This window comes from Lissotriton helveticus, chromosome 5_1 (assembly GCF_964261635.1).
Source record: "Lissotriton helveticus chromosome 5_1, aLisHel1.1, whole genome shotgun sequence".
Taxonomy (NCBI): domain Eukaryota; kingdom Metazoa; phylum Chordata; class Amphibia; order Caudata; family Salamandridae; genus Lissotriton; species Lissotriton helveticus.
This window is the reverse complement of record NC_136065.1, coordinates 1,674,991,584-1,675,019,057: the sequence shown is the minus strand read 5'-3', so window position 1 is coordinate 1,675,019,057 and position 27,474 is coordinate 1,674,991,584. Positions and strand designations below refer to the sequence as shown.

The window sequence follows — 27,474 nt, the reverse complement described above, 5'->3', positions numbered from 1 at the left end:
TCCAAACTGGGGTGGCGTGGAGAGCAAAATAAAAATGATGGATTAAACCCAGATCTGTCCATCATCTGTTCTTTTTGCTTTTGTCAATGCTTGTTCTTGTTGGCAATCAATGCTTTAACAGCCTTACCGGAGAGAGGACAGTGAAATTCTTTCAAATGCAAGCATCTCACAACTAATGGGTTAACATTAGGACTCTTTGGAAAAAATAAATATCATGCTAAAAACCAATGCAAGCAGCAGCTGAAGGTGTCTGAAAAGACGGAAAAGAAAAACAATGTGCTAGCATCTCTCTTCTTTAGCCTGTCCTGTGCTTAGAGGTTCGTAGGATTTACGTGGAGGACTTGCAACACCCCAGTGATGAATTCTGTCTTGAACAGGTGCAGCATGTGCTGCAGATACTGCCTTCGAGGGCTCCAGTGGTAATGTTGTGTTCTGCTGTTTTTTGTGCTGCCTTGTTTTTGTGCTGCATTATTGCAATGTGATTTTTGTTGTGTTGTACTACTGTTGCTATATTGTGTTCATTGTGACTGATGTGTTGTGGTTGCTGTTCTATTACATTTTAATTTATTTTCTGTATGTTATGGCATTATTTTCAGTAGTTTACTTTAGATATTTCAACAAATGCTGCTATATTTCCATCCCAAAGCAGCACTTACCTTGAAAGCTCTTGTGGCACGTAACCAGTTGCCACTGGCTCAGTTGATAGAATAGTGCTGCTGCAACTCTTTAGCTATTAACCGCATGCGCGCTAGCAGGTTTTCCCGCTGCGCGCTGAGATTTCAAAAATCGCGCTTTACGTGACAAAGCCAGCTCGTCATGCGCGTAGCACAGGTAACGCCCATGACGAGCTGGCTTTGTCATGCGCGTCGAAGGGGTTAAAGACACTAATCAGTCCACAAATGTGGCAGAGACGGTGGAGCTGATGTAGAGTTTATCAATGAGGGTAGTTAGTCACCGTTGCCAAACTGAAGGTCCATCTGCCTGATTTACTGGCAGGCAGATATTAGGTATGTCAGCAAGTATGACCTTAAGTATGTTAGCAACAGAACCTACTCTGATATTCTTCGATGATGGCCAGGCATATAACACCGTCTGCCTGATTTAGTATGGACAGTCTTGTATATTCTTCCTTCTCATCACCAGTTCAGTTCAAGTTCAAAACAAAGTTTATTTGGACTAAATAGCTCTTAAACATTTAAAACCTCCATAAATACAACTCCTAAAATCTCATTTCATAATAAAATTTATCATAAAACTCACATATTTAAAATTCATTGAGGCTTCCGATATTCCGTAAGCGTACTCTATGTTATATGAACAAGAATTTCAGTTCTATTCACATTTAAGAATTTCTTTTACTTTTCGGATGAACTTCCCCATAGCACAAGCTGGATCTAAATTACTAATTTCAGTTAGAAGATCTACTGCTTGTACCCTGTTTTTAATACCATACTTTTTCAAAATTGGGCATAAAATTTCTTTCCATATACCCAAAACCTTCTGACAATCCAATAAAATATGTGCAATATCACACGTTGTTTCCAAGATACAGACACATTTCCCCTTGCTATCAATCATTGCATTTTTTGCCCGTTTGTTAGCACTAAACTAAACAGCTAAATAACAAGGGTTCATTCCAATTCTTAAACTTAGTAATTCTCTTCTTAACTGATGACAGGGTAGTCTATCCATATAAGGGGAAATGTCGTTCATTTTGTCACGAGTTAGCCGTAAGAGGTACAGATGTTTTCCCCAAGAGATATTCGTTTCAATCATCACCAGCATGTAACACCGGGCAGTGAGTGACAGTAAAATAAATAATAATGAACCTCCCACCATAGGAGGAAGCGCCAGCGGTGTGGGGACCATACGTTTGACCTTTTCCATAAATCAACTCCCAATTTTGGAGTTTGTTTTTGTAAAAAGTAAAACTTTGTAAAAGTTTGATGAGTAACTGTCATGTTAGGCTGTAAGACTGGACTGGCAGATAATTCAGAATTGGTGGGCAGAGTTTCCTCGATATGGCAGGAGAAAAGTGCTCTGCCATACCAACAAACTTACTTCTGTCTGCCGAATCAGCCCCTAAGTCTTAACTTAGCACTCCCAGGGATCACTCTGTGTGATAGGGCACAATATTTCATAACAGCGGACTTAGATGTCTGTGCTTAGGGCCAAGCTGCCGCTGCCAGCTATAGGGCGAGGTTTCTAGCTGCATTTTATTGAAATGCCTGGTTCGACCTTATAGGAATTGTAACCATCATGCTCTTACCGTTTCAGGAAGTGAGCTGCAGCGTCATTAAAATAAAATAAAAATTTACCCAGAAAAAACATTTTCACTTTCCTGGGAATCTACATTCCTTCCGGTCGTACTTCACAGACTTCTCCCCAAATAATAAGTCAGGAAATTGCCAAAATGTATTTAGGGTAAGCTCTTAAATACTACATCGAGGTTGTTTTGTGTTCTACTTCTGACAATGTCATCAAGGTCCAGGCATTACTTCAACCGATGTCCTGCTGGCCTGCTGTGCTTATGCTGCCCTGCGCTCACGATATCACAGCGGTGACAAGGATAGGATCATCTGTGTGAGCAAGCCTGCAGGCGCGAACCCAGAACGGGTCTGCTTCACCCAAACTGCGATGTGAGAAGATCCTGGACGGCATGTCTGCCCATTCATGGCACCTTATGCTGACATCCTGCGAATGCTCGTAGGAACCACTGTACTGCAAGGTTGCCATGGCAGGCATTCCAGCGATTGAGCCATTAATCATCTCTGGCCAATGAATGTGGCTCTCAATGCTTATTTTACACACATGATTGAACCCAGATTAGGAGAGTTTCATTTTTTGCCAGGCCCTGTGAGATCCGATTGAATTGCTGGACACATTTCATGTAAGACTCAAAGAACTGGCCGCCGCCTGCACTTTCGCAATTAAACTAGAGGGAAAACATGCACATATCATTCAAGGGTGTGCCCCCTCCAAACTCCGGGAACACATCCTCCATGTGCCAGGCATGCCCCTCAAATATATTTTAACTCTCGACCAAGCCAAGGAGCTGTCGAAAGCTAGAGCATGCCCATGTGGAAGCAGCTGTACACAAACCGCTCAAGACCCAACATGTTGACCTGGTTGTGGCCGCTAAATCAATCAGCAAAGGCAAGCCACATCAACCACCATAAGGTGCATGTGGGTACTGCCACTACTCCACACAAGACCTGCATGTCCTGCAAAACAATTAACGGTTTTGCCAGTGTGCCACTTGAGCTAACCTACCGATGCAGCCCAGCGGAGAATGGTAAACATGGTCACCAGTCCCCCTGAAGTGGTGGAACGTGAAGAACTAATGGCCATGGTTGACAATGACAAGATGTATGCAGTCCACATGGTGCTGATGGTAGAACATGCCCGTCCCATGACATGGTCCACACCAAAATGTCAAGTCCTAGTCTGGATATGAAACCTGACAGCCATTATCAACACAGAGACCTCCATCAGCGTATTGGTACAAGCAATCTATGACTGCCTACACCCTAGGTTATCACTCAGCCTGCTGTACTTCATGAGGAAGCTTTCCTAATGACTAAAGATGACATTGGCCGACACCACCCTGGCGTACTTTTTTTTCAAACAAAGATATTCAACCGTCGGTTGATGCCAGCCCCACGGGTCTGGGTACTGTATTGTCTCCAAAGCAAAAATGGGGTGAAAGGCCTCGGTGGCCTGTGCCAGCAGAGTGCTGACCCTCACAGAGCAGCACTACTCACAGATCAGAAGAGAGGCAGTCGTGATCCACTAGGGATGTTATCACTTTCATCTTACATGCCCCTTATGGTGGTTGATGCGGCTTGACTTTGCTGGTTGATTTATATGGAACCCATTTGTGGTACATACTGGTCACAAACCCTTTAACCTTTGTTCCAGGGGTTGGCTTGCAGACCACTTCACATAGATAAGTGAGTGCTCCAATTACAGGAGTTTCAAAAGAACATTGTAATGCAACCATTCTGGCAGACTATTTGTCTCAACACCCCAGGACAGCGACTCAGCAGGAGGAGCGTGAGCCCCAAGAGACTCAGGAATATCTCCAATATGTGGTAAAACAATGTTGACTAAAACCCCTGGTGGTAAGCAACAATGTATCAGCCAAGCAGCTAGATAATTGCCTACAGCTAACCCTCACAGCTGCTGCCGCTGGAAGATCATGAAATTGCACTGGGGTAGGCGGACCCCGGAAGCCCAGAAGACACTAGTGGCCCTTTATTATGTGTGCCATGAGTTGTTGGAGGACAGTGATGGATATCTGCTCCATGGCCAACACTTAAAAATCCCTAGCAGCCTCGTGGCACAAGCAATCCAGCTGACACCCGCGGGACAACAGGGAATGGTGAAAATGAACATTTGTTTAAGACAAAAGGTTAAATGAACTAGTAGAAGAGATCATCCAGAATTGCATTCCCTGTTAGTCTACAGGAAGGCCTGATCCAGCAGCCCACATGCACACAGAGGAATGGCCTCTGCGCCCTTGGGTGTGCACCAGGCTGGATTTTAGTCGTTTGCTGGATGGCCGGTATATGATGGTCATCCTAAATGACTATTAGAACTTCCTTTAATTTGACACAATATGCACAAAGGCTTCCAGTGAGATTCTACCCAAGTGAGAGGGAGTCATGGCCACTCAAGGCCTGCCGAGAGAGCTATGTACTGACAACGGACCGTCATTCCAGAAGAAAGATATAGTTAAGTATGTGCAATTTTGGAACATAACACACTGAAAGATCACACCCGCCAACCTCAAGCCAACGGGGAGGTGGAAAGTTTCATATGAACCATGGACAAAGTAATATGGATTGCACACCATAACCACCAGCCACTAGAGTGGTCTATGTATTCTTTCTTGCAAGAGTACCCCCAGACGTCTTACACCACCCCTGGACTATCCCCCAGCCAGATTTGCATCGCGTGGATAGTCAGAGATGGTATTCCCATGCTCCCAATTGGGTGCCGAATGTCATAAATGATCACCAAATTCTTCAACGATGTCAGAGAACCAGCAACCACTGCAGTGCAAAACAGCTAGCACAACCATCGGAATTCCAAGCGGAAGGTGTGGTGAGGGTCAAGGACATATAGGTAGTACATTCAGAATGCCATTTGAGCCAGCTCTGTGGTGAGAGTTGAGGTGTCAAAGCATCATGGTCACAGCTCAGTGAGGAAATCACTAGGAATTTATAGTGACAAGTGGGAGCTGAGGTCTCTTTGTGCAATGAACGCTCCCGAGAGGGGCATGGAGGCTGAGGCTCAGGATGGATATGACCCTGCTTGGACTCTGCCAACTGCAACCCCATATGGACATACGGTGGTCATCCTGTATGAGTGCCAGGGTAGGCAATCCTGCCACAGCTTGAGGGGAACCAACATGCCCTTCAGCCGGCTCAGAGACTTCGTAGTGTAGAACATTGGTAAAAAGCAGGTGAACGGGTCATTCCGGATATGTTTGTGTTGTTGATTTTGTTTGATGTAGTGAGTTTAAACATTTTCTGAGATGGGGAGTAATGTAGTGTTGTAGCACACTCCTGGAGTGAAGGGAGTGGCCCACTTTGAGGTGAGTGATCCTGTGCGTCCCCTGCATTCCAGGGGCAACTGTAGTATGGTCCGGACATTACATCCGCTTGAACAATGAAAGTGCCTCCCTACTTCGGGGGCAGGCAGTAAGCCACTTACCTGTTCTGCCTGATTCTGAGCTCCGGCTGGCTTCACTTATGCTGCCCTGCTCCCATAGTATCACAGTGCTGTCATACTGCTGCTTTTCCTGGTAATGGAATGAACTGTGGGAAGTGCAGACCTCTGCTGACAATCCATGTCCTCTGTTGTCATGGCACAACAACCTGCTGGTGCTAACCAAAGACTTTGAAGGAGGAGTTCGTCAGATTCTCAACATCGTTTGAACCACATATCCCCTAGGTTTAATTGTCATCCAGGCATTTAGCCACTAACAAGGTTTCTTCAGATAAAGTTTTTTCAAGATGTCACGTGAACGTTTAAAGCAACAAGAGCTTAAAATGTGCCAGGTTAAAACATTCCTGTAAAGTCAATAGAAGATGGCTCTCCTCTGGTGTGTGATAGAAGAACGTACATTAAGAGCTCAACCTCACCCATCCCAGTAAGAAAGATGAGCAGCTTTTAATGCGATTGGCCATCTAAAAGCCTGTGAATAGCTCTGCAGAAGTCATATTTTCCAACTGTCAGCTTCTGGACATACATGTACTTTAACAAATGGACAAAAGGTGGAATTTTATCACGCAGGACCTTGCTGGAAAACACTGAATAATAAAAGTAGGTGCTGCGCCCCAGTGTACAACTAAAAACATTGAAATTGTATCAATTGTCAGTCGGGAAAATGAGAGCGTTCAAGTAGTGTCTAGTACATTTGCCCTATAATTGACTCTTAACAAAAGTGTACTAATGCCCCTACAGAGGGGATATTAGATACTTCCTAATTCGCCCATGTCTGTGGAGATCGTATTTTTAGGAAGGTCCCCGAGTTGGTCTTCCTTTATAAGGTTGCAAGTCCTCCACCCACACTGGGTGAAGGGCATCATCATTAGGTTCACTCCTCGCCAGCAACTCTTGTAATTAGGTGGACTGTCCCCGAGCTCTTTGTGTATTTTGTTTGCTTGAGGATCTTCTAGTTAGTAGATAAGATTGAGGTTTTAATTCCCCCAGGAATTTGCAGCTGTTAAAAATATGTTCTGAAGGATACTTCTAACCACAGATTTTTCACCTTATAAAAATTTCCCAGATGTCAGACTGGATCCAGAATAAAGCAGTTCTCCTGTATATCAGTAGGTGGTGTCATGTGAATCTCCACCAACGTCGTTCCGCTCCAGTGATAAGCGGATCTGCAAATAAGTGCAACCAATGCACGCTGACATCAGTTCCTATCTTTCTGTGCCTTCAGATGCAATCCAGAGCTACTGCTTATTCTTATCATGTCCTTTTCACAAACATTGTCTAATGTGCAACAGAAAATGTCAACTCCTAATACAACAGGTTTTAAGCTGTGGAAGAACAGTTGTAAAGAGACAGATCCTCATGAAGTGTGTCAATGATGCCTGGAGTCGGAGCACGATTCCTGGGACTGAGAGAACTGCACTCAGATGAATCTGATGGCCAGATGGGGCTGCAAGGGGAAGATGTATGTTGCCAAACAAACTAAGAGTCCATGCCATGACTTGTTGAAGTCGAAAGGAAGATCCTGTTCCCCCTACTTGAATCATTCCCACAGCAGATCATTATCATAGTCTTCATGTAAGTCCAAGAAGAAGTGTTAGAAATCAGAGCTGGAATTGACCCCTTCCCTCCACCCTCGAATTCCAGAGAGGGGGTGAGGGCATCAACGTGCTACCCGGTCTCATTCCCAAGCACCATCGGAGCCGATCCCAAGCCTAGTCCTGATGCATCCTGAATGTCCAGGTCCATATGTGATGTTGCAGCAAGTGGAGGCCTTTAGGGATGCCATGCTGTGCATTGTTGGCATTTTACCGGTTCCCGTTGGTGCGCCTTGGGACCCAAGGATCCACAGGGGCCTCTAGTCAGGCTTCCACCAGCTGGACAACCTTCTGTGCTGTCTGTGTTCCTTGAACCCATTGCGGGCTGAGCACCAGCTCCGGTGCCCACTTCAGTTCCGACACTACCCGCTGTTTCAGTTCCATGTGCATCAATGCCGGTGCCAACACTGCCGGCAAGGAAAGGAAGATTTGCAACCTGTTGAGCAGAATCCACAATAACTTGGACCGAGGCTATGCCCTGCTTCCACTGGAGTACAGCCAGGAGGCCATCTACTGATTCTGATACTATGCACTTACCACGTAGTTAGGCCTAGACTTTGCAGCGTTTTCGAACCTGATTCGGACAATGACAATTTTGATAAGGGGGATGATTTTGTTCCTCAATATGATGAGGAAAACTGGTAAGAAGTACAACTTGCCAGTGTCCTGCATACGTCTCCAGATACTGGCCTATTTTCTCCTCCTGGCCAAGTCACTGAAGAAAGCACCTTCTTCACTGTAATTAAGCAGGTGCACCAGAAGTACTAGACCTACAACTTCCTACTATGGAGGTGAAGACCTATGTTATAGGTACTCCAGACTGGTCAAGAACATACAGAACCTCTATTACAAATTAATGAGGCCCTCACAGATATCCTTATGGGCACATGGGTGACGCCATGTTCAGTACCACCAGTTAATAGGCAGGTCGCTCGGTGTTATCGACCGTCACCTGGTGATCTTGACTATCTCATAAAACATCCTCTGCCAGAGAGCTTGGTGGTGCAGGCGCCCACAAGTAAGGTAAATCCCAATACCTTCTCCAGCACCCCCCGATTGTGAGTCTAAGAGAATAGAGACATTTGGTAAACCAATCTTTCCCTCCATGAGCCTTGCTGTGCAATCAGTAAATGCCAGCTGTCTTCTAAGCTAGTAATCCCATGCCCAATGGGACACCACAGCTTTTGCTCTGGCTCGGACACAACCATCTGCTTTGGTTGTGCGATGGGTAAGAGTGTGACACTTCAGCACCACTTCTATTTGAGGTCTACTGGGATGTCCAAGCATCTCTAATGGACATTCCATTTGACGGCTCTTGCCTTTTTTGGTGAATAAGCTGACTAAGCCTGAGAACATCTTAAGGAAAGCCAGGCCACTGCAGGTTCCTTGGGTCTGTCTAACACCACCAGGGATTTCAACCAGCTATTTTGCCCCCTCCATATGGAAATTATTTCAAATTTTGCCGACACCAGACTCCTCTGCCAGGCCAGCAGGCCTTCCAGACTGAGGTTGCGGCTAACAAAAACAACACCCAGAGCATAAGAGACAATGTTTAGCTCAGTCCTCCACCCTTCCAGCAACTGCAGCTGCGAACAACTGCAATAGCATTTTAGTATACCGTTTTTGGTGCACAGCCACTTTGTCGGAGGCAGGATTAACATTTCTTACAGGTGCGGCATGCCACCACCTGAGATAAGTGGGTCTTCCAAATTGTCCCTCAAGGTGTGCCTTAACATTTCTTTCCACCCCGGCACCATCCTCGGCCATCAGGGAGGCTGCAGGCGCTTTTGGACAAAGAAGCCATAAAGAGGGTTCCAGCTTTAGAAGTCCGACCTGGGTGTTACTCCAGCCACTTCCTGGTTCTAAAGAAGGACAGAGACCAATGTACGATTTTGCATCTCTGCCCTCTTACTGCCTTCTTGCGGAAGGACAAATTCAAGATGCTCACTCTAGCCTAGGTCCTGTCTACCCTAGACTCCGGAGACTGGATGGTGGCATTGGACCTGCACAATGCTTTATTACATATCCTCGTACATAAGCATCGATGCGCTACCTTTGGTTCACGGTGGGCCAGGAGCATTTTCAGGTTGCAGCACTCCTTTCTGACTTTAGAAGTGCATCTTCAGTGTTTAAGAAAGCAATGGCAAGGGTCGCAGCACACCTTCATAGGTTGGGGTTACCAGTCTTCCATTACCTCGACAAGTATCTGTTGAAGACTGGCTCTCCTCAGTGGCTGGGTGAGGCATTTGCATTAGGTGAAGAGGCACGATGGGCCTCTAGACGAATGTGTGACTACAGAGGACATTGTCTCCTCCCAGACTGGGTAGATGGTATCCCCTAAGTTAGGGTACTGATAAAAAAACAAAGTAGAACTCAGCTTGTTATTAACACTCACTGTTTTAGATGGTGAAAAGTCGGGTCCATTAGGGAACCCTGGCCCAAATGAATGCCTGTGACCTGTATTGGCAACTAATGAGCGCCGGAACATGTTGGTGTAATGTATATGGATTGACTCACTGCGCTTGCGTTCTATCTGAGCATTTGTATTTATACATACCAGAGGCTCCCCAAAATTAAGGCGATAACCTTGGCACCTCTAGGTATTTTCAGTTTTTCTGTATCCCTCATAGTCAAGTAGTACTATATCTAAGAACTCCCACTTTGTTTTGAGGTCGAGTTCCCACCGGTGGTATTATCCTACCAGGGTGGGGTGAGATTGCCTATGGTGAACCAGGCCACATGATATGGGTGAGGCCTACTCCTTCCTATTCCAAAAAGATTGGTCTCTGGTTGAGAAGTGCTAAATCAGAAAAGGCATATTCCAAGACTGGGAAGAATGCTGGCTTCATCCTTTTGCCACCGCCAATAACACGCAATGTCAGCACTTTTGTGCCCTAGAGTTCTTAAGGCTTCTCTCTTTCAGAGATACATTCCACCGAGAGTGGAGCTCAGGACTCCTTTATGCCTTTCCATATTACCTCTCCTGCCCTGAATTCTGAAGAAGATCAGGATCAACCAAGCCTAAGTCATCCTTGTGGCACCAGATTGGGCCAGGAGAGTCTCGTACCCAGAACTCCTGAGCATGAGTCATCAGTCCTCCAACCAAACTGTCTCTTTGAGAGCATCTTCTAGTGGAGCATCCAGACAGATTCTTGCAGCTGGGCTGCATAATCTGCATCTTCATGCGTGGAAATTCCCTTTATCAAATTTGTGTACTCAAGCCGTTGTGACAGATTGGTGCAGCTTCCACCAAATTGATCTATTGCAAGCCAAGTTGTATAAAGTGTTTTTGTTTTTTTCTCCTGGCCCAGCAAGGATTTGCCTGGGACACTGTTAAAGGCTATTTGTTGATTTTTCCGGATTTTTTGCAGTTGCCAGATCATCCTTTTTTATTTAAATCATCTGTTCTAAGAAATGTTTTTAAAGGCTTGCATCACTTATTTCCGACAAAACCCTTTGTGATGCCACAGTGGGACTGGGAATTTAGTTCTCACTTTTTTGATATGCACCACTTTTTAGCCACAGCACAGTTGTCCATTAAGACTTCTGACATTGAAAATAGTCTTTCTCATCACCATTACATCGGCTAGGCATGTGAAAGATTTGCATGGTCTTTTCCTCAACCCACCTTATGCAACATTCTTCCTAGATAAGCTAGTACTGAGGAGTCAAGCTTCCATTCTGCCAAAAATTGGTCACTACATTTCAAGTTGGGCAGACTATTGCCCTTCCAACATTCTTTGCTCCACCTCATCCCTCTAAAGAGGAAAAGAGGCTCCATTGTTTGGACCCTAAGAAAGCACAACACTTTTATATAGATTGCACCAAAAAACATTGGGTGCACAATCAGCAGCAGCCAGATTGATCCTCAGCCTACCCTAGAGGACCTACATCATCCAGCACCTGAAGGACCTACATTGACTCCTTATCCAGAAGAGATGCCAATTCAAGCTTCTGACCCACTCCCTCAATGACCTAGGATCCACTTGCATGAACCACAACTTTAATTTCCGCTGACCTCCCAGGAACCTCCGATGACCTTCCCCTCGCACAGATACTATGCATTCCCCACTGCCACTCCAGGGGACACTCCTTCTCTCACCTCACTGCCAAAGCCTGAAACACCCTCTCCCCCACTACGATGTGGCATGCAGGAGACAAACTGGGCATACAGGATCCTTGCTGGAGTTTTCGGGAGTGGAGATGGCTGTTAGGGCACGATCACTGACTGTGCACCTAGAGGTGTGGGGTCATATGGCGCCCAGAGGTCACTACCTGAGGTCAAGAAACAAACAATGGGTCTACGTGTGACAGGCTGGCTGATGCGGTTCAAGGTAGACGTTACCTGCAGCAGCTCATGAGATGAAAATAATGCATTATGAGACAGGTTGAATTAAATACAAAGATGCATAAAAGTTTAATGAAGGTTAGGTTTGTCTATGTTTCATGCTTGCAGTCCCGAAGAGTGTATGAAAAGAAAGTAGAAAGCAGGGAAAAGCCATCACCAAGGAGAGAATTCAGGTAGTGAGTATGTACAACAGAAATTGTGAAAAGCTGGGCTACCTTCTTACATACTTACGCCACTATTGGGAATTGACTGAATCATGTAATAATCAGAGATGAGGTAATCTACCCCATGGACAGCAGAGGTTAGATCTGCATACGCTATAGAAAAAACGAAAAAGCAAATAAGGAGTGACGGGCTGGTGGTGGTGGGGGTGACAACACAGATGTGCGCCGAGCACTGACACAATCATGAAGCAATGCAATAAAAAAAAAGTTCCCCCAAATAACAGATAAACTGTCTAAGCATAACAAAACTGTACTTGTCCGGTGCGGCACTGGAAAAAATGGAAGTGACGCATCGCTGCCTTAACCAATTATGAGGCAGCAAAGAAGACCAACACTGCGCTGAACTAATGGTAAGCAGTAGGCGGGAGCTATGTCCCTTACTGAATACTACTGGTCTTGCAGACAGTGCATGAGCGCTGCCTAGGCTTGACCTAAAAATGCTCTGAGATCCTAGGACCAGATGAATGCCAAAACCTTTTGTAAAGCTTATAGGAAGAGCTACGTGAAAACAAGTTTAAAACCTAGCTTCTAGATGGATTGACAAGTTTTGTCAAAACTTCTTTGATATAAAAATTACTTTACCCAGGGAATTAGGAACTACTTTTTGTAAAACCTAAGTATTTGTCCTTTCTTATGAATAGTTCAGCTGCTGCAATTAATACAGTTGCCACTATTCCCGAATTCACAAAACAAAAATCTGAAGGTTTTTATTATAGGCCAGATGCTAAATTTACTTGGGTCGCTAAGCAAAACATGATTGAGGTAATTCAGACCCTAAGCCTCTTTACCTTGTGAGTAAATCTCCCTTTGGTTTGATTCTGTACTGTGATTGAGATTGAAAGGATGATTAAGTCATACTTGCCTGCAGCATGAAAAATGAGATTGTTGAAGAATCACACAATCCCTTTCTCTTTCAAGTTGAATCGGACTGAGCTGTACCATATCCATGTGTAAAGAAAGGGAAGACAAGAGGGCTATAGGCACAGTAATTATCTATGGCAATTTAATTTTTACAAAAAACAAACAGAGACTGTTTGAGAGCGACGCACTATTCACAAGCCCCCGTGGGATGCTCTTTATATAACACAATATTTGCCTCTGCTCAATATATATATTCACTTTTGTAAATCATAGCATGTTTTCCAAACTTATTGTCCATGCGGCTCTCAATTATTGCCACAAACAAAAAAGTTCAAATGCTTGAAGACGTCATATCTTTAATGACAATTTTCTTTCTTGTATTTTCTTCTTTAAGTACATTACATCATGTACACGAATTCATCTCAACATCATTTTGCAGTCAGTCCCAATGCATTTTGGTATCGATATACCTTCATCAGGGGAATGCTGAAATTTAACATACACAGTAATCAAAGCACTATATTGGGGAACTATGGACCCCACCTCGTGTACATGCAAAACCTGTCTTAACAAGTACCATCTCACAACATATGCCGCTGCCTATGTTTCTATATAATCCTTGCAATGTGATACCGTTCGCATGCCTACCCAGTGGTTTGTTACAGACACATACTACTCAGATGTATCCATACCTGTTGATCTGAAACGGTTACTGGCCACTCTGTTAGGTGTGTCGAATTTCGAACTGTGAAAATAAAATCTCATCACTAACTGCTACCAATGTGCCATGTGCCATAAAACACTCCGATAACGGAATGCCGCCTACCTTTGGAGTCCTCCTGCCTTGAAATGCCACTGTTCCTCTGTCTCTACGTCAATCCTGCAACTTTCCTTCGATTCTATGAATAAAGAAACTCCGTTACTAGCTATTCTAACCCACCCTCCTACACAAAAGTGCTCATAGCGCAAATACAACCGACGCCTCTTACCTAACTCCTCTGCTTCCAACCCGTCTCTCACCGGCTCACGTCGTGTGTAAACATTTCTCCGTCTCATAGAAGTAACCGCCTTGATCCTACTAGACACTAAAAACGGACTCCTCGCATCTAATGATAACGGGCGCCATCTTAAAATGGTGTTGACTTGTCAATGCCTATACTGGCATATTACCCAACTAGTGATAACTTCCTGTGTTATGATGTAATAAAATAACTATACTTGGTCATGTTTGACCACATGTTTACTGGGTGGATGTTCTAACTAAATTGCGTTGCATATGATGGTACAAACAGTGTGTGTAAATGGACTCCTCTTATATAGTGGTAGCGGGTCCCATCTATAGATGGTGTTGGCTTGTAAATGCCTAAATTGGCATATAACCCAGCTAGTGATAAACTCCGGTGTTATAATGTTATAAGATAACAATAGTTGGTCATGTGTGACCACATATTGCTGGGTGATTGTTCTGACAAAATGCATTGCATGTAATGGTAAAAAACAATATATATGATGGTGAAAAACAGTGGTAAAGAACCATATCTACATCGTACATGTTACAACATACATGATTATTACAGTTTATAAAAAGCACATAAATTCAATTTTATCATTGAGACCACATGGTTCGAGCGTATTCAGACTACGGATCCAATATGTTTCTCTTTGGGACAATTGGCGATTGGTGTCAGCATGTAACTTAGCATCTATACTCTCTAGTACTGTGAATCACAATTGTGGAATGGTATGCCGTCGTTCTTTCCAGTGCATGGCCAAGTTCGATTTGGGGTTGCTGGTTCTTATCATGCTCTTATGCTCCGTGATACGCACCTTAACCTTCCTCGTAGTTTTCCCTACATATACCAACCCACAGGGGCATTTAATGGCATACACTACCATACTGGAGTTACAGTCTGATGTGTGTCTGAGTTGAATCTGTTTCCCTGTCTGTGGATGTGGGAAAACATCCCCTACCATTACATTGCCGCAATGGCTACAATTGTGGCATTTTACCATACCTCTATGATGCACGGTACCTGTTTGAGTATGTGTGTGTTTTAATATTTCTTTCAAGTTTTTAGATCTAGTGTGGGCAAACAAGGGCTTGCCTACAAACACTGTCTTGAAATCTGCTTCCTGTTCAATAACCTCCCATCTTTTTAGAATACTTTTCTTGATGGATCTGCAAGCTGTGGAATATTTGATTACAAACACCTCCCTTTTAAGTGGTTGTTTGGTGGATTTTTCTAGTAACTCTTGTCTGTCTTTGAGACTAGCTTTAAGCTTGGCCTGTTGAAGTACCTCTTCCGGATACCCTCTGTCCTTGTAAGCCTTTGACATGGTTTCCATCTCTAGAAGACCCTGTGTTTCTTGAGAACAGATCCTGCGAGCCTGCAGGAACTGGGAAAAAGGTAAATGTTTTTTAAGGACATGGTGTGGAAGCTGCTATAATGTAGCGCACTATTCCTGTCAGTGGACTTTTTGTACAACCTTGTGTGCAATTCTTGACCCTGTTTTTCAATCAGTATGTCAAGGTAATTGATGGTTTTAGCATGAATGGTATGAGTTATCTTGATCTGATCATGACAGTCATTTAACTCTGTCAAAAGATTTTCTAAGACATCATGGGAACCGTTCCACACCATAAGAATATCGTCAATGTACCTGACGTAAAGTTTTAGGTGTCGTGTCCATTGAGGGTTCTGCAAAATGTTTTCATCCTCATACTTTGCCATAAATATATTGGCAAATGCCGGCGCCCCAGTAAACCCCATGCTGGTTCCTGTCCTCTGTAGGTAAAAACTATCCTCCCATCTGAAATACCCATGGTAAAGGCAAAAATGGAGCAACTCTAAGAGGAACACATTGGTGCCTTCATCATAATCGTGTCTAAGTAACATCCATTCTACCGCCTCCATTCCCTCCTGGTGGGGGATGGAGGTGTACAATGCTGTTATGTCTACTGTGCATAACCATATTAACTCGTCTGGAGTGATATTGACTTCACTGATTCTTTTGAGACAATCTGTCGTGTCTTGTATGTATGTGCCCCATTGTTGCACTAGTGGCTGTAAATAGTGATCCAAGTACTTGCCTAAAGGTTCATGCAGGGACCCACATCCCGCCACAATTGACCTGAATGGTGGGTCAACCGGGTCCTTGTGCATTATGGGCACCATGTATATGTGTGGTCTCTTCGGATACTGTGTTGTCAAGAATTTCCTAGTTTGCTCATCTATCCATCCCATCATTTGTGCTTTTTCAAGGATGATATTCAAAATGGCTTGAAATCGTACCGTTGGGTCCGTTTCCAATTGAATATATGTGTCCTCATCAGTTACATTCTGCTTAACCTTAGCCTGATAGTGAGAGTTGTTGAGCACCACCCGGGCTCCTCCTTAATCAGCTGGTACTATCTTCAAAGTGTCATTCTCTGCAAGTTTGTGTAGCGTCATTTATTCCTGTTTGGCCAAATTGTTCTTGCTTTTGCGTGTAGTGGAAACCTGTCCTATATCCTTCTTGACTAGAGTTTCAAATAAGTCTAGGGTCTTATGTGAAAATGGGGCTATAAATGTACTTTTAGGTCTAAAAGTCTGTTGTGCATCAAGTGTAGTGGTTTGAACCATAGGGTCTTGACTAAGAGTATGAAAAAAACATCTCAAACGGAGTTTCCTCATAAACTTAAACAGTGAGACTTCCGTCTCCAATTTGTTAGTAGTATACGTAGGTACAAATGACATGCCCTTGTCCAACACCCTCAGTTCTTGTTTACTTAATTGATAGTCCGAAATGTTCATCACTAGTTCCTCCTGTTTCTTTGTTTCTTTTGAACCTTTTCCCCTCCTTGTCCGTTTGGTTTTGTGTGTGATTATTCCGTGGGGGGGTAGTTGGATGTTTTGCCCCCCTCTTTTGTTGACACCAATCGCCAATTGTCCCAAAGAGAAACATATTGGATCCGTAGTCTGAATACGCTCGAACCATGTGGTCTCAATGATAAAATTGAATTTATGTGCTTTTTATAAACTGTAATAATCATGTATGTTGTAACATGTACGATGTAGATATGGTTCTTTACCACTGTTTTTCACCATCATATATATTGTTTTTTACCATTACATGCAATGCATTTTGTCAGATTAATCACCCAGCAATATGTGGTCACACATGACCAACTATTGTTATCTTATAACATTATAACACAGGAGTTTATCACTAGCTGGGTTATATGCCAATTTAGGCATTTACAAGCCAACACCATCTATAGATGGCACCCGCTACCACTATATAAGAGGAGTCCGTTTACACACACTGTTTGTACCATCATATGCAACGCAATTTAGTTAGAACATCCACCCAGTAAACATGTGGTCAAACATGACCAAGTATAGTTATTTTATTACATCATAACACAGGAGGTTATCACTAGTTGGGTAATATGCCAGTATAGGCATTCACAAGCCAACACCATTTTAAGATGGCGCCCGTTATCATTAGATGCGAGGAGTCAGTTTTTAGTGTCTAGTAGGATCAAGGCGGTTACTTCTATGATACGGAGAAATGTTTACACACGACGTGAGCCGGTGAGAGACGGGTTGGAAGCAGAGGAGTTAGGTAAGAGGCGTCGGTTGTATTTGCGCTATGAGCACTTTTGTGTAGGAGGGTGGGTTAGAATAGCTAGTAACGGAGTTTCTTTATTCATAGAATCGAAGGAAAGTTGCAGGATTGACGTAGAGACAGAGGAACAGTGGCATTTCAAGGCAGGAGGACTCCAAAGGTAGGCGGCATTCCGTTATCGGAGTGTTTTATGGCACATGGCACATTGGTAGCAGTTAGTGATGAGATTTTATTTTCACAGTTCGAAATTCGACACACCCAACAGAGTGGCCAGTAACCGTTTCAGATCAACAGGTATGGATACATCTGAGTAGTATGTGTCTGTAACAAACCACTGGGTAGGCATGCGGGCGGTATCACATTGCAAGGATTATATAGAAACATAGGGACCGGCATATGTTGTGAGATGGTACTTGTTAAGACAAAATTGCACCAGGTTTTGCATGTACACGAGGTGGGGTCCATAGTTCCCCAATATAGTGCTTTGATTACTGTTTATGTTAAATTTCAGCATTCCCCTGATGAAGGTATATCGATACCGAAATGCATTGGGACTGACTGCAAAATGATGTTGAGATGAATTCGTGTACATGATGTAATGTACTTAAAGAAGAAAATACAAGAAAGAAAATTGTCATTAAAGATATGACGTCTTCAAGCATTTGAACTTTTTTGTTTGTGGCAATAATTGAGAGCCGCATGGACAATAAGTTTGGAAAACATGCTATGATTTACAAAAGTGAATATATATATTGAGCAGAGGCAAATATTGTGTTATATAAAGAGCATCCCACGGGGGCTTGTGAATAGTGCGTCGCTCTCAAACAGTCTCTGTTTGTTTTTTGTGTTGTGCACTGACGTGAGCCAGTCAGTTTGAGCGGCAGCACCACGCAATCATTAGGATCAAATGAAACATTGGTCTCATTGAATACAAGAATTAGGAGTGCAGAGTGTCAATAGCTTTTTTAGTAATTTAATTTTTACGACATCACAGCTCCTACGACGATTGGAATGATCTTCTATGGTTCATTGTATCTAAAGTGGTAAAATTCAAGATTTCTTTTTTTAACAAAATATCACAGCTTCTATGACCTGAAAGAAAAAAACTTTGCTGAAAGTTAAAAAGTTGGTTCATCCGTTTTGCTGTGGCCTTCTACCATCAGTGGAGATTCAAAGAGCGTGATTCTGTACTAGGTCTGAAGAATAAGTGTTGCAACGTGAAGGCAAGTCTAACTTAGTTGTATGCCTCTTTATTATAACCTTTTCAAATCTTCCTTTTTGCTCACAGAAGTACTCCATCTTGCTAATACTTACGGATGGTGTGGTGACGGACATGGCAGAGACAAAAGACGCCGTTGTTCAAGCTTCCCAACTACCAATGTCAATTATCATCGTGGGCGTGGGCAATGCAGACTTCACGGACATGCGGACTCTGGATGGGGACGATGGAGTACTCCACTCGACCAAGGGCGAGGCAGCCGCGAGGGACATTGTCCAATTTGTGCCTTTTCGAGACTTCAAAAATGTGAGTGGTCTGCAAATGTTCCCTTTTACATTTTTGTGGAATAATAGTGGGGGGTATAACCAAGCATTGGCAAAGCCAAAGGGTCTCATCTTTGGGAACTATTGACTTAGCTGATGGTTTTAGTGATGTTGCACAGCATTACCAGTGCTGTGCAGCATGGCTTAAGAAGAATAAGAAAAAGCCTATGACACAGTCACCCACGTCATTTTGGAAGCACACACATTACACATGCACCTGTCTGCATTATGAGAAGCGTGCCTTTTTTCTTTTTATTTACCAATCCAACTCGGATCGGTGAATAAAAAGAAAAAAACGCACAAAACCTTTTTTTGTTTTTGAAAGTGAGTGGGGAAAGCAGCATGGGGGAGGGAAGTGGAAGCAAGACAAGAGGCCCGTGGAGGAGATGAAGGCAACACTGATTGGGCAGAGTGGGTGGAAGCAGCATGGAGAGCGGGGGTAACATGATGCAACATGGAGGGTTTGGGTTTGACCAATGTGGAGTACCGTGGGAGAAAACCAAATGGGTGAGAGAGAGAAAGAGAGCAATATGAAGCTGATGGAGATACATACAGGTGAGAAAGCAATGTTGGAGTGACAAGCACCCAAGGGAGAGTGCATCATGTCGGGGGTGGAGGAGAAGCCAAAGGCAAGTCAAAGCAACACAGAGAATGGAGGGGGGGACAAGAGAATACTAGGGAGAAAGCTGGAAAATACATGCACTCTTGTGGTGTGCTTAAAAGAATGAAAAAAAAGTAGGTCCCTAAAAATGAGCAGTGGAAAGTCACAAGTAAAAGCAATGCTCTAGGGGAGGGATAGACCCAAGATGAACAAGGCAAACAATTGAATACAATGCAGATAACTGAGAGTGGCAGTAAAGCCAACCAATGGTAAGCAATGTGAGGGCTGCATACCACTCTGTGTTACTTGTATATCCACAATATGTATTTTGCTTGAACTAAAAATGAGGCATGCCATGTGAAAAGAAGTGTGGGCAAGGATTATTTCCTGGTGTAATCAGACAAAACAGCACAATACATACACAAATGTTGGTTTACAAAAACCACTTAAGTTGATCAGCAAATCTATGATTGTGCAGTTGCAGGAGTTCCGGGATAAAGCCTCAGGCTTGTATGTGCCTCCTAGCACGGCCCTCATCCTGCACTGTTGAAGCCATTCTATGTTACAATAATATACACTTTACCTTATTGTGGAGAAACTGACAGTAATTCTGGCCCTCCTTACTGTTGACTAGATGACAAATGTTTCTATGGAGTATTTCAGGCTGTTGTCTGGATGCAGAAATGCAGGTTGCACTGCAAGCCTACCTAATGGGATGTGGCCTGTATCCACTACTGCACAACAGATCGGGGTTCTTACCTTGGTGACAAAAAATTCCATTCTTCCATTCCTGGAGTTATTCTCCTGGCCTGCCGATCAATCACATTGTGAAGAAAAAACAAAGGCAGCAGGCCTTTCCCATCTATTCACCCAGGATCTGGAACAACATCCCCATATCCATCTGAATCGTCCCAATGCTACTTCAACTTAGGCAAGATTTGAAGACTCATCTCTTTAAAGAACACAAATTCACAATATATTAACCGTCCATAACCCACCTACTTCTCCTATCACTCGTTGACTTTGTGCTTGTCTTCGACACTGTACAGCACTCTGCAGGATTTTTGTAGGTTTTGTGCAATTGAAATACCAAATACAGCGTACATGTTTTTCTGTGATGTGCATTAAAACTAAACAGTGGTTTGATTACATGTTTTAAGTACATCTGCGTGTTAGGAAGCACTTGATTTTTTGGATTCAAATAATATGCAATGGTTGAATCCTTATTGCAAAGCTACCACATTTAGGAGGCGGCATGGTTTTTTTCATTTTTATGGTCTATGCTTGCAGTAAAAAAAAAAAAATTAGCCATTGCAACAACTTGCCAAGGCCATGCCTAGTGGGTTTACCAATGCTCGTCTTTTCTTTTCTCTGTTTATTAAGCACACTTTCTCACCACACCCAAACCTCCTTTTCATGACTCCTCTAGTCTTTTTTTCTTCACTGCATTATGTACTTTAATTTGTGCCTTTCGTCTCTCTGAGTACTTCTTTGATTTCTCTTAATCATCCTGTCCCTCTGAATAACGCCTCTCCCACTCCTCTGTCATTTCTTCTCACTTCTTAGGCTCCTGCCTCGGCTTTGGCCAAGTGTGTCCTCGCTGAGGTTCCGAAGCAGGTGGTGGAGTATTATGCCAGCAAGGGCATCGGCCCGGATCCTCACAAACCCAGCAGCTCTCCGACACCCCTCTGAGACTAGGCTGTGCATTGGTGCATGCCCGTTTACACGGTTTGTTGATGTCAAGTCTGCCGCTTTATGAATGAACTCTGAACAGTGAGTTGAACTACGCAATATGAAGCCCGACCCTTCCACAATGATTTTCTGGAGAACAAGCAGCATGAAAAGACTATGGACTGAGGTGGCCTAGAGATGGAAGAAATCTCAATGATGTGCCTATTGTTATTTTTACTAAACTGAGATTCTTCTTTGGGACTTTCTTCAAATAACCGCCAAGAGACAGTGAGAAAAATGCAAAAACAGTAGCATGATAATTTTTGGAGCCAAGGCAGTGGGTCTTCCTTTTTTTTTTAAATGTTTGCAGAAGATAGTCGAGAAACATGTTGTATTTGTGCCCAGAGTGGTCACTTTTTCATTTGGCTCCCCAGGATAGCCTAATGCTTGATGGAACTCCCTTTCAGACCCAACACAGGATGAAAGTATCGACATGAGCCAGGACGCATCAGACAAAACTCAAACCTGGACACAGGGTAAAAAGCCACAGGAAATCTGTAGCTCAAGTCAAGAATCTCCTCAGGATCAAGGAATGTCAGACTACATTGAGTGGTAGGGCGCTTTTGTTCAAAGCAGCGAGCAAAAGATTTAGGACACATGCAAAGTAGCATAAACTCATCAAGTATTGGGGCTGCTGATTCCTTCCCACTTTCTCAGTCACTTGCTTGTTTATTGAGATTTATTACCAGTTAGAAGTTGCATTCAGTTCTAAAAGGAGTGGCCTCAGAAGCACTGTCATCTTTTTGAGACTGAGTGGTAATTGCGCATGCCGCACATTCTGCATCCATTGGCATTGCATTGGCCAGACATTGGCAGACACCAGGCTGCTCAGAGGTTATCAAAACAGTGATGGCACCATTTTTGGTTTCATCATTGACTACTCATGCCTGGTTTGTATGTGATGAACCTACGTGTCAGAAGTTTCGTGGTGCCATGGTTCTCCAAGCAGATTTGGGTTAAACCTCCTTCAAAGGAGTTGTTTGAGGCACATTTTGAGAAGGTTCTCAGATAGTTTCATTTTACCAGGGACTTCTCTGTTGTTGGCCAAGTGTAAAGCAGGAGTTTGCTGGTGTTTACTAATGGCTATGCCTTTTTTAAGATCATAACATGTTTTCAATATATATGTTATTCTTCAGGCCAAATTCAGTCAAACCTCATTGAGGAAAATATTACTTGCAGTTAACCCTATCACTAAGACATTTTAAAAAAAAATCATCTTCATCTTCGTGGATTTCTAAAGCACTGACCACATAGGTCAGTATCCCCTGGCTGTGCAGACATTCTCAAGAACAATGCTATTGGTACAATGCATGCAACATTTGCAGCTGATCATACAGATGATGATGAAACGTATGTTTCAGTAGTAACACAATCTCATCCAGTGTTATGGTAGTGTTATTTAAGAATAATGTTATATAATCCATCCAGCACCACCTTTTTGTTAATAAACTAACTGCCAGGAGACTAATTCAAGCACTGGATACCTCCCCCTCTTATTCCTGCGCCCTCAGCATCAGTAAGGCATGGCCATGAGACATCCATTGTCAAGATATATTTTAAATTCCAACCGTATGCTCTAAAGACTTTGGTCACCAGTACATAAAAAGGATCAGTGAATTATCTGTGCCAGAAGCTTATGCCTGCCTCTTATTGTCTTTCTCATGAATCTGCAAAATGTCATCTAACATCATGTGTGTTGTTTTTGTTCCTCTTTATTTACTTCCTCCCGCTATACCTTTCACTATTCCTAAATCATTCACTACATATCACTTCTCCTTTTCTCACCCCACACATTTTATATGTTCTTCCTTTCTACAAAACTGAATATTTCATAGATGTTGTGCGTGTTTACTGTGGACTTAATTTTTCAGTTCAGCTTGAACTAGCAAGAGTGCCTTTCAGAACACTGGTCTATAAAAGTTAAATAAATGGGGAAGTAAATGTTATTCCTCAAAAGTCTTCTTAAGTATTGGTATCTTTAAATCACACCATATACTGTGAATTTTCCCATCTGGCATCCAAAATGAATCTTGAAATATACAATGCGTGCACCTTACATTGATCTGACAGATATCAAATTCGGAAAGTTAAAAGTTATTTACCAACAGTAGTGCTTTTGCAACATAAGCATCTTTCACAGTAGTGCTTTTGCAACATAAGCTTCTTTCATAGATTCCCTGTGTAATGAACAGATTACTTTTAGTCGGGGAAGTTTCATTAAAAAGATCCTCTGAGGACGCAGAGAATGAATAGTTGGCATAATAAATCTCTAAATGATGTGATTACTCTGAAAGAAGACATTATATGTCTGTTACAATGGTACTCCAGCATCACTTAACAGATCCAGTATTGTAATTCCTCAATTATCTTTCAAGAGGATCTTGGAAAAAGGAATTTATTTGCAACTCATTAAACCTATGAAAGGCATCATTGCTGGCGAAACAGTGTTATAGATAAGTACCCTTCCTTCTCTCTCTCTCTGGGTGTTTCTGAAATAGCTGTGTACCTCTTCTTGCCTTAACACTGTACCTCACCTTTACTTTCCATTCTCTCATGCCCTTATTCCTTCTCCCATCTCTATCAATTTCATTCTTATTTGATCACACTATCAACGCCACGGTCTAGCACTAATTTCTTGTCTCGCTATCTTTGGTGCTTCTCATTCTGTTTTTGGTACTGAAATGAAAAAAGCATGACTGAGAATATGGGAATGTATCAAGTCAGTTGAGGTCCAGCCTTGAGGCCCGGTATCTGCTGCCGCTGTCCCTCCCTGCTGTTCCTGATGTTTCATATCCCTTTGCCGCTTCTATCAGATGTTTAAATAAATCAGCCTTGTGCACTGTATGGTTTAAGATATCTTTCTTGACTTTAAGGTCTTTTTTGAGTAACCATGTTTACGTATATCTTTTGAAGGGAACTCTTCTACGAGCTGTACCCAGAGTCAATTGTAGCAACACAGGGTCTATCTGCACAATCATCCACTTCAGAATTTTCTTCTCTTCCAGCATTTTGTCACCAGAACCATTCGAAGAAGTCCCTTAAATCGAGTGCAGGGCCTGTGTGAGAATCTACTCAAAGAAGACACAGAAGTACAATTTTAGTTGGTGTACTACGCTAACTACTCTAGGGGCTGGTCCCATAATGTATTATTGAGACACAGAGGCCTGGTTTGTTTTCCCAGCTGTATTCATCTCCCACTGATCTTTCTAACATACTCACACACAGACAGACACAAGCACACGCATTCCCCTTTCCTTCATACCTTTCATAACACCAAGCACAGAAGGTGCAGATACTACCTTTTCAGCAGGGGCACAGAGAGAAATACCTTTTGTGGCTGAACTTCTAATCTACTTAAGGCTCACATACACTCTTTCAAGCAAGAATTTAGAGAGCTTTATCCATTGAAAGGTCAGTTCACTGAAGTTAGTGTGACTTGAGGCAATTAGGCAATTCTGTGACAACTGTTGCTACTGTTCTTGGAAACTTAGAAACCAGAAACTACTGCAAGGTCACTAAATTGCCCGGTACCTTCTCTTTAAGCTATCAATTTCAGGAGGAAGTGAAGTCAAACAGACAAAGTGATGCACGAAGTCAGGGATCCAATTGACATTTTATTAGGCCTCTCGTCAAGCACAGCCTATACTTGCTTAACACAGGGTTTTGATGATGAAACACCTTGCTGTCAATGTTTATCTCTTCAAGAGTGAATGTGGATGTTTGTCCTGATTATGACTGTGCAGGAAATAACAGGAACTGTGGCCGCACATAGCTCCAGGAGCTTCATGGGAGATCCTTGTGGTGACGCGTGGCCCTAGTGGGCAGTGTGAGCTCCTCTCTGTTGCTTGCACTGGTCAGAACGGATGGCAACTATACACGACTGAAGAACAGAGGGGCATATTATCAAGGACGGCATTAAAATTATCACCGGTTTAGTGGCAGAAAACTGCCGCTAAATCCACGATAATGGGCTTGATAATATGCCCTTGAGAATTCCAATAGAAGCCCATGTTCACACCAGAACAAGGGCTTCTATGGGAATTCCCAAGGGCATATTCGCCCATTATCGCCACTTTAGAGGCAGTTTTCTGCCACTAAATCGGCGATAATTTTTAACGCTGTACTTGATAAAATGCCCCATAGTTTTCTCCAATGCAGCGCTAAAACTAGGTAGCTCTGGATAGATGTGACATCTTCACTTGGTCTCTCAAATAAATAACTAGGTCTTAGTCAGGAGGGACTCATAGCAAGTGATGGGCTACAAATGCAAGGTGCTGCAATGACGTTGAAGTGTATGGCCTCATGCTTGCCATGGTTTGGTAGGGGTGAGAGTCCTGCTAAGGGTACAGAGAACACAGGGGTGACAGGTCACCAAAACAATAGGCTTTGGCGAAGTGACACAATCTGGCCATACAACACTAAGCATGATCAGATTGTTCAGGTCAGGGTGGGCAGCAACACAGACACTGCAGTCTTACTCTAGCTTTGCAGGGCTAACTGTCTCACAACAGTGTAATGCACAGCTGTAACTCAGTCAGTGGTAGTGGTCAAACGGGCTCTGAGTGCTACACGCTTTCTCCTTCATCAGCAGTGTAAGTCTTGTTCTCTGGCCTAGGGGTTTGATTTTCAACCTTCATAGATTTTGCTACTGGTCCTTTCCTTCCACTAAACAGGTGTTCAAATCTTTCTTTAAGAAAAAAGGTGAATACTGTATTCCTGTAAGTATTAGTGTATGTCCAGATGTGACGCAGTTGACCAGCAACCAACTTCACCATCAAATTCAAAGTAACCCCCAATGTTGGGGGTAGCTATTCCTGCCTTTCTTTTCAAGTGTTCCACAGCTCTTAGCCAGCAAATCACTGTGGCACCATCACTCTCAGATTCTGGGTCGCTTCCAGGTGAGCCTCTGGCCAATCTGGTGCTAAGCTGTTGGTGGTTTCCCGTCCAATGTAGGAGGCTGGTTTAGTATATGGTGCACACTTATTCAAGTGGTGCCCCTTGCACTAATCCAGGCAACCCTTATGGTGGTTTTAGTGGTATTTGATAACCAACCACAGAAAGCTCTTAACATGGTAGCTGTTGGGGCAGCCGTCAGGCTTATCTTGAAGGAGTTTGAAGCAGCTTGTTTTACCAGTTTAATCTGTAGTGTAGATTAGATAAAAGCAGTGTTTAGCAAAAATAAGTCTATTCATTACATCATAATATCACTATCACATTAGAATATCTCCTACCCGAGATATCAACACCATACACAAAAATGCAACAAAAGCAATCGGGTAAGTTGCACAAAATAAAGTTGTCTCTAGGGGGAGACCAAACCATATACTAAGAAAGTAGAATGCGAACTGCAAAGGAGGACAGGACTTGGAACAGAAATCTGGGTCTCAGGATTTAGATATCCTTTTCTGTGGCGATTATCCCTATAAACCATAACAGAGCTACTGAATAGGGATTGCTGTTGGCCGCATAACTGATTTCAACAACATAAATTGTGTTGGGTTTCAGGATCTTTGGAAATACCTATCAGGGGTCAACTATTTTATACACTGTAGTCCTGAAGATGGTCTTATCGACGCATGCCTAGAGACCGAAACGTTGACTTTTACACTTCTTTCTGGATAACAATCTAGGATAGAGAAAAAGTGTATACAATTGTGACATTGTAGGATCCAATATTTATAATTGTTTTCATCTTGTGACATTGTGTGTTTTGTTGGAGTACCCTATATGAACTCCAAAAGATAAAATTCCTTTTTTTATCTACACCCGTGTTTTCTGTATATATTTTTGTATATTCTTTGTTGGGATTTGGTCATGGGTTCTTATTGTTTATAAAGAACTGAAAATTATATAAGTATGTTTTTATGTTGCAAAAGGTTCTGTAAAGAAATAAATTGGCAAGTGAATGAAAAATCCTTGCACCAAAGTGTAAACTAAAGCAATATAACTGAGCACTGTAAAAAACATCCCTTGAAGGCACTTTTACTCGTTCATTTACTTTTACCCAAGCCCTCAAGGGTAGATTGGGTTTCCCATATTTTCTAACAACTTCTAAAAGTATTGTATTGTATTGTATCGGGAATTTGTAGAGTGCACTGTGACCCTACGGGTATCCTGGCGCTTGAGCACGTTGAGCGGTTATCCTAAAGTGTAATGACGTTAGCAGAAAAAGAGAAAACCCAATCTATGCCCTGGGAAAAAGCCAGGTCTTCCGCCTCTTTCTAAATA

General features: G+C 43.0%; 1 protein-coding gene across 1 annotated transcript in view; it reads left to right on the top strand.

The window, feature by feature from the left end:
• Positions 1-22,460, top strand: part of LOC144755713 (copine-6-like) — a 452,209-nt gene extending 429,749 nt beyond the window's left edge. Inside the window, exons 16-17 of the mRNA XM_078644899.1 lie at positions 18,661-18,897; positions 21,082-22,460. Coding sequence (XP_078501025.1) covers positions 18,661-18,897; positions 21,082-21,207 — 363 coding nt within the window. The 3' untranslated portion in view covers positions 21,208-22,460. The remainder of the gene's footprint in view (positions 1-18,660; positions 18,898-21,081) is intronic.
• The last annotated feature ends 5,014 nt before the right edge of the window (positions 22,461-27,474 follow it).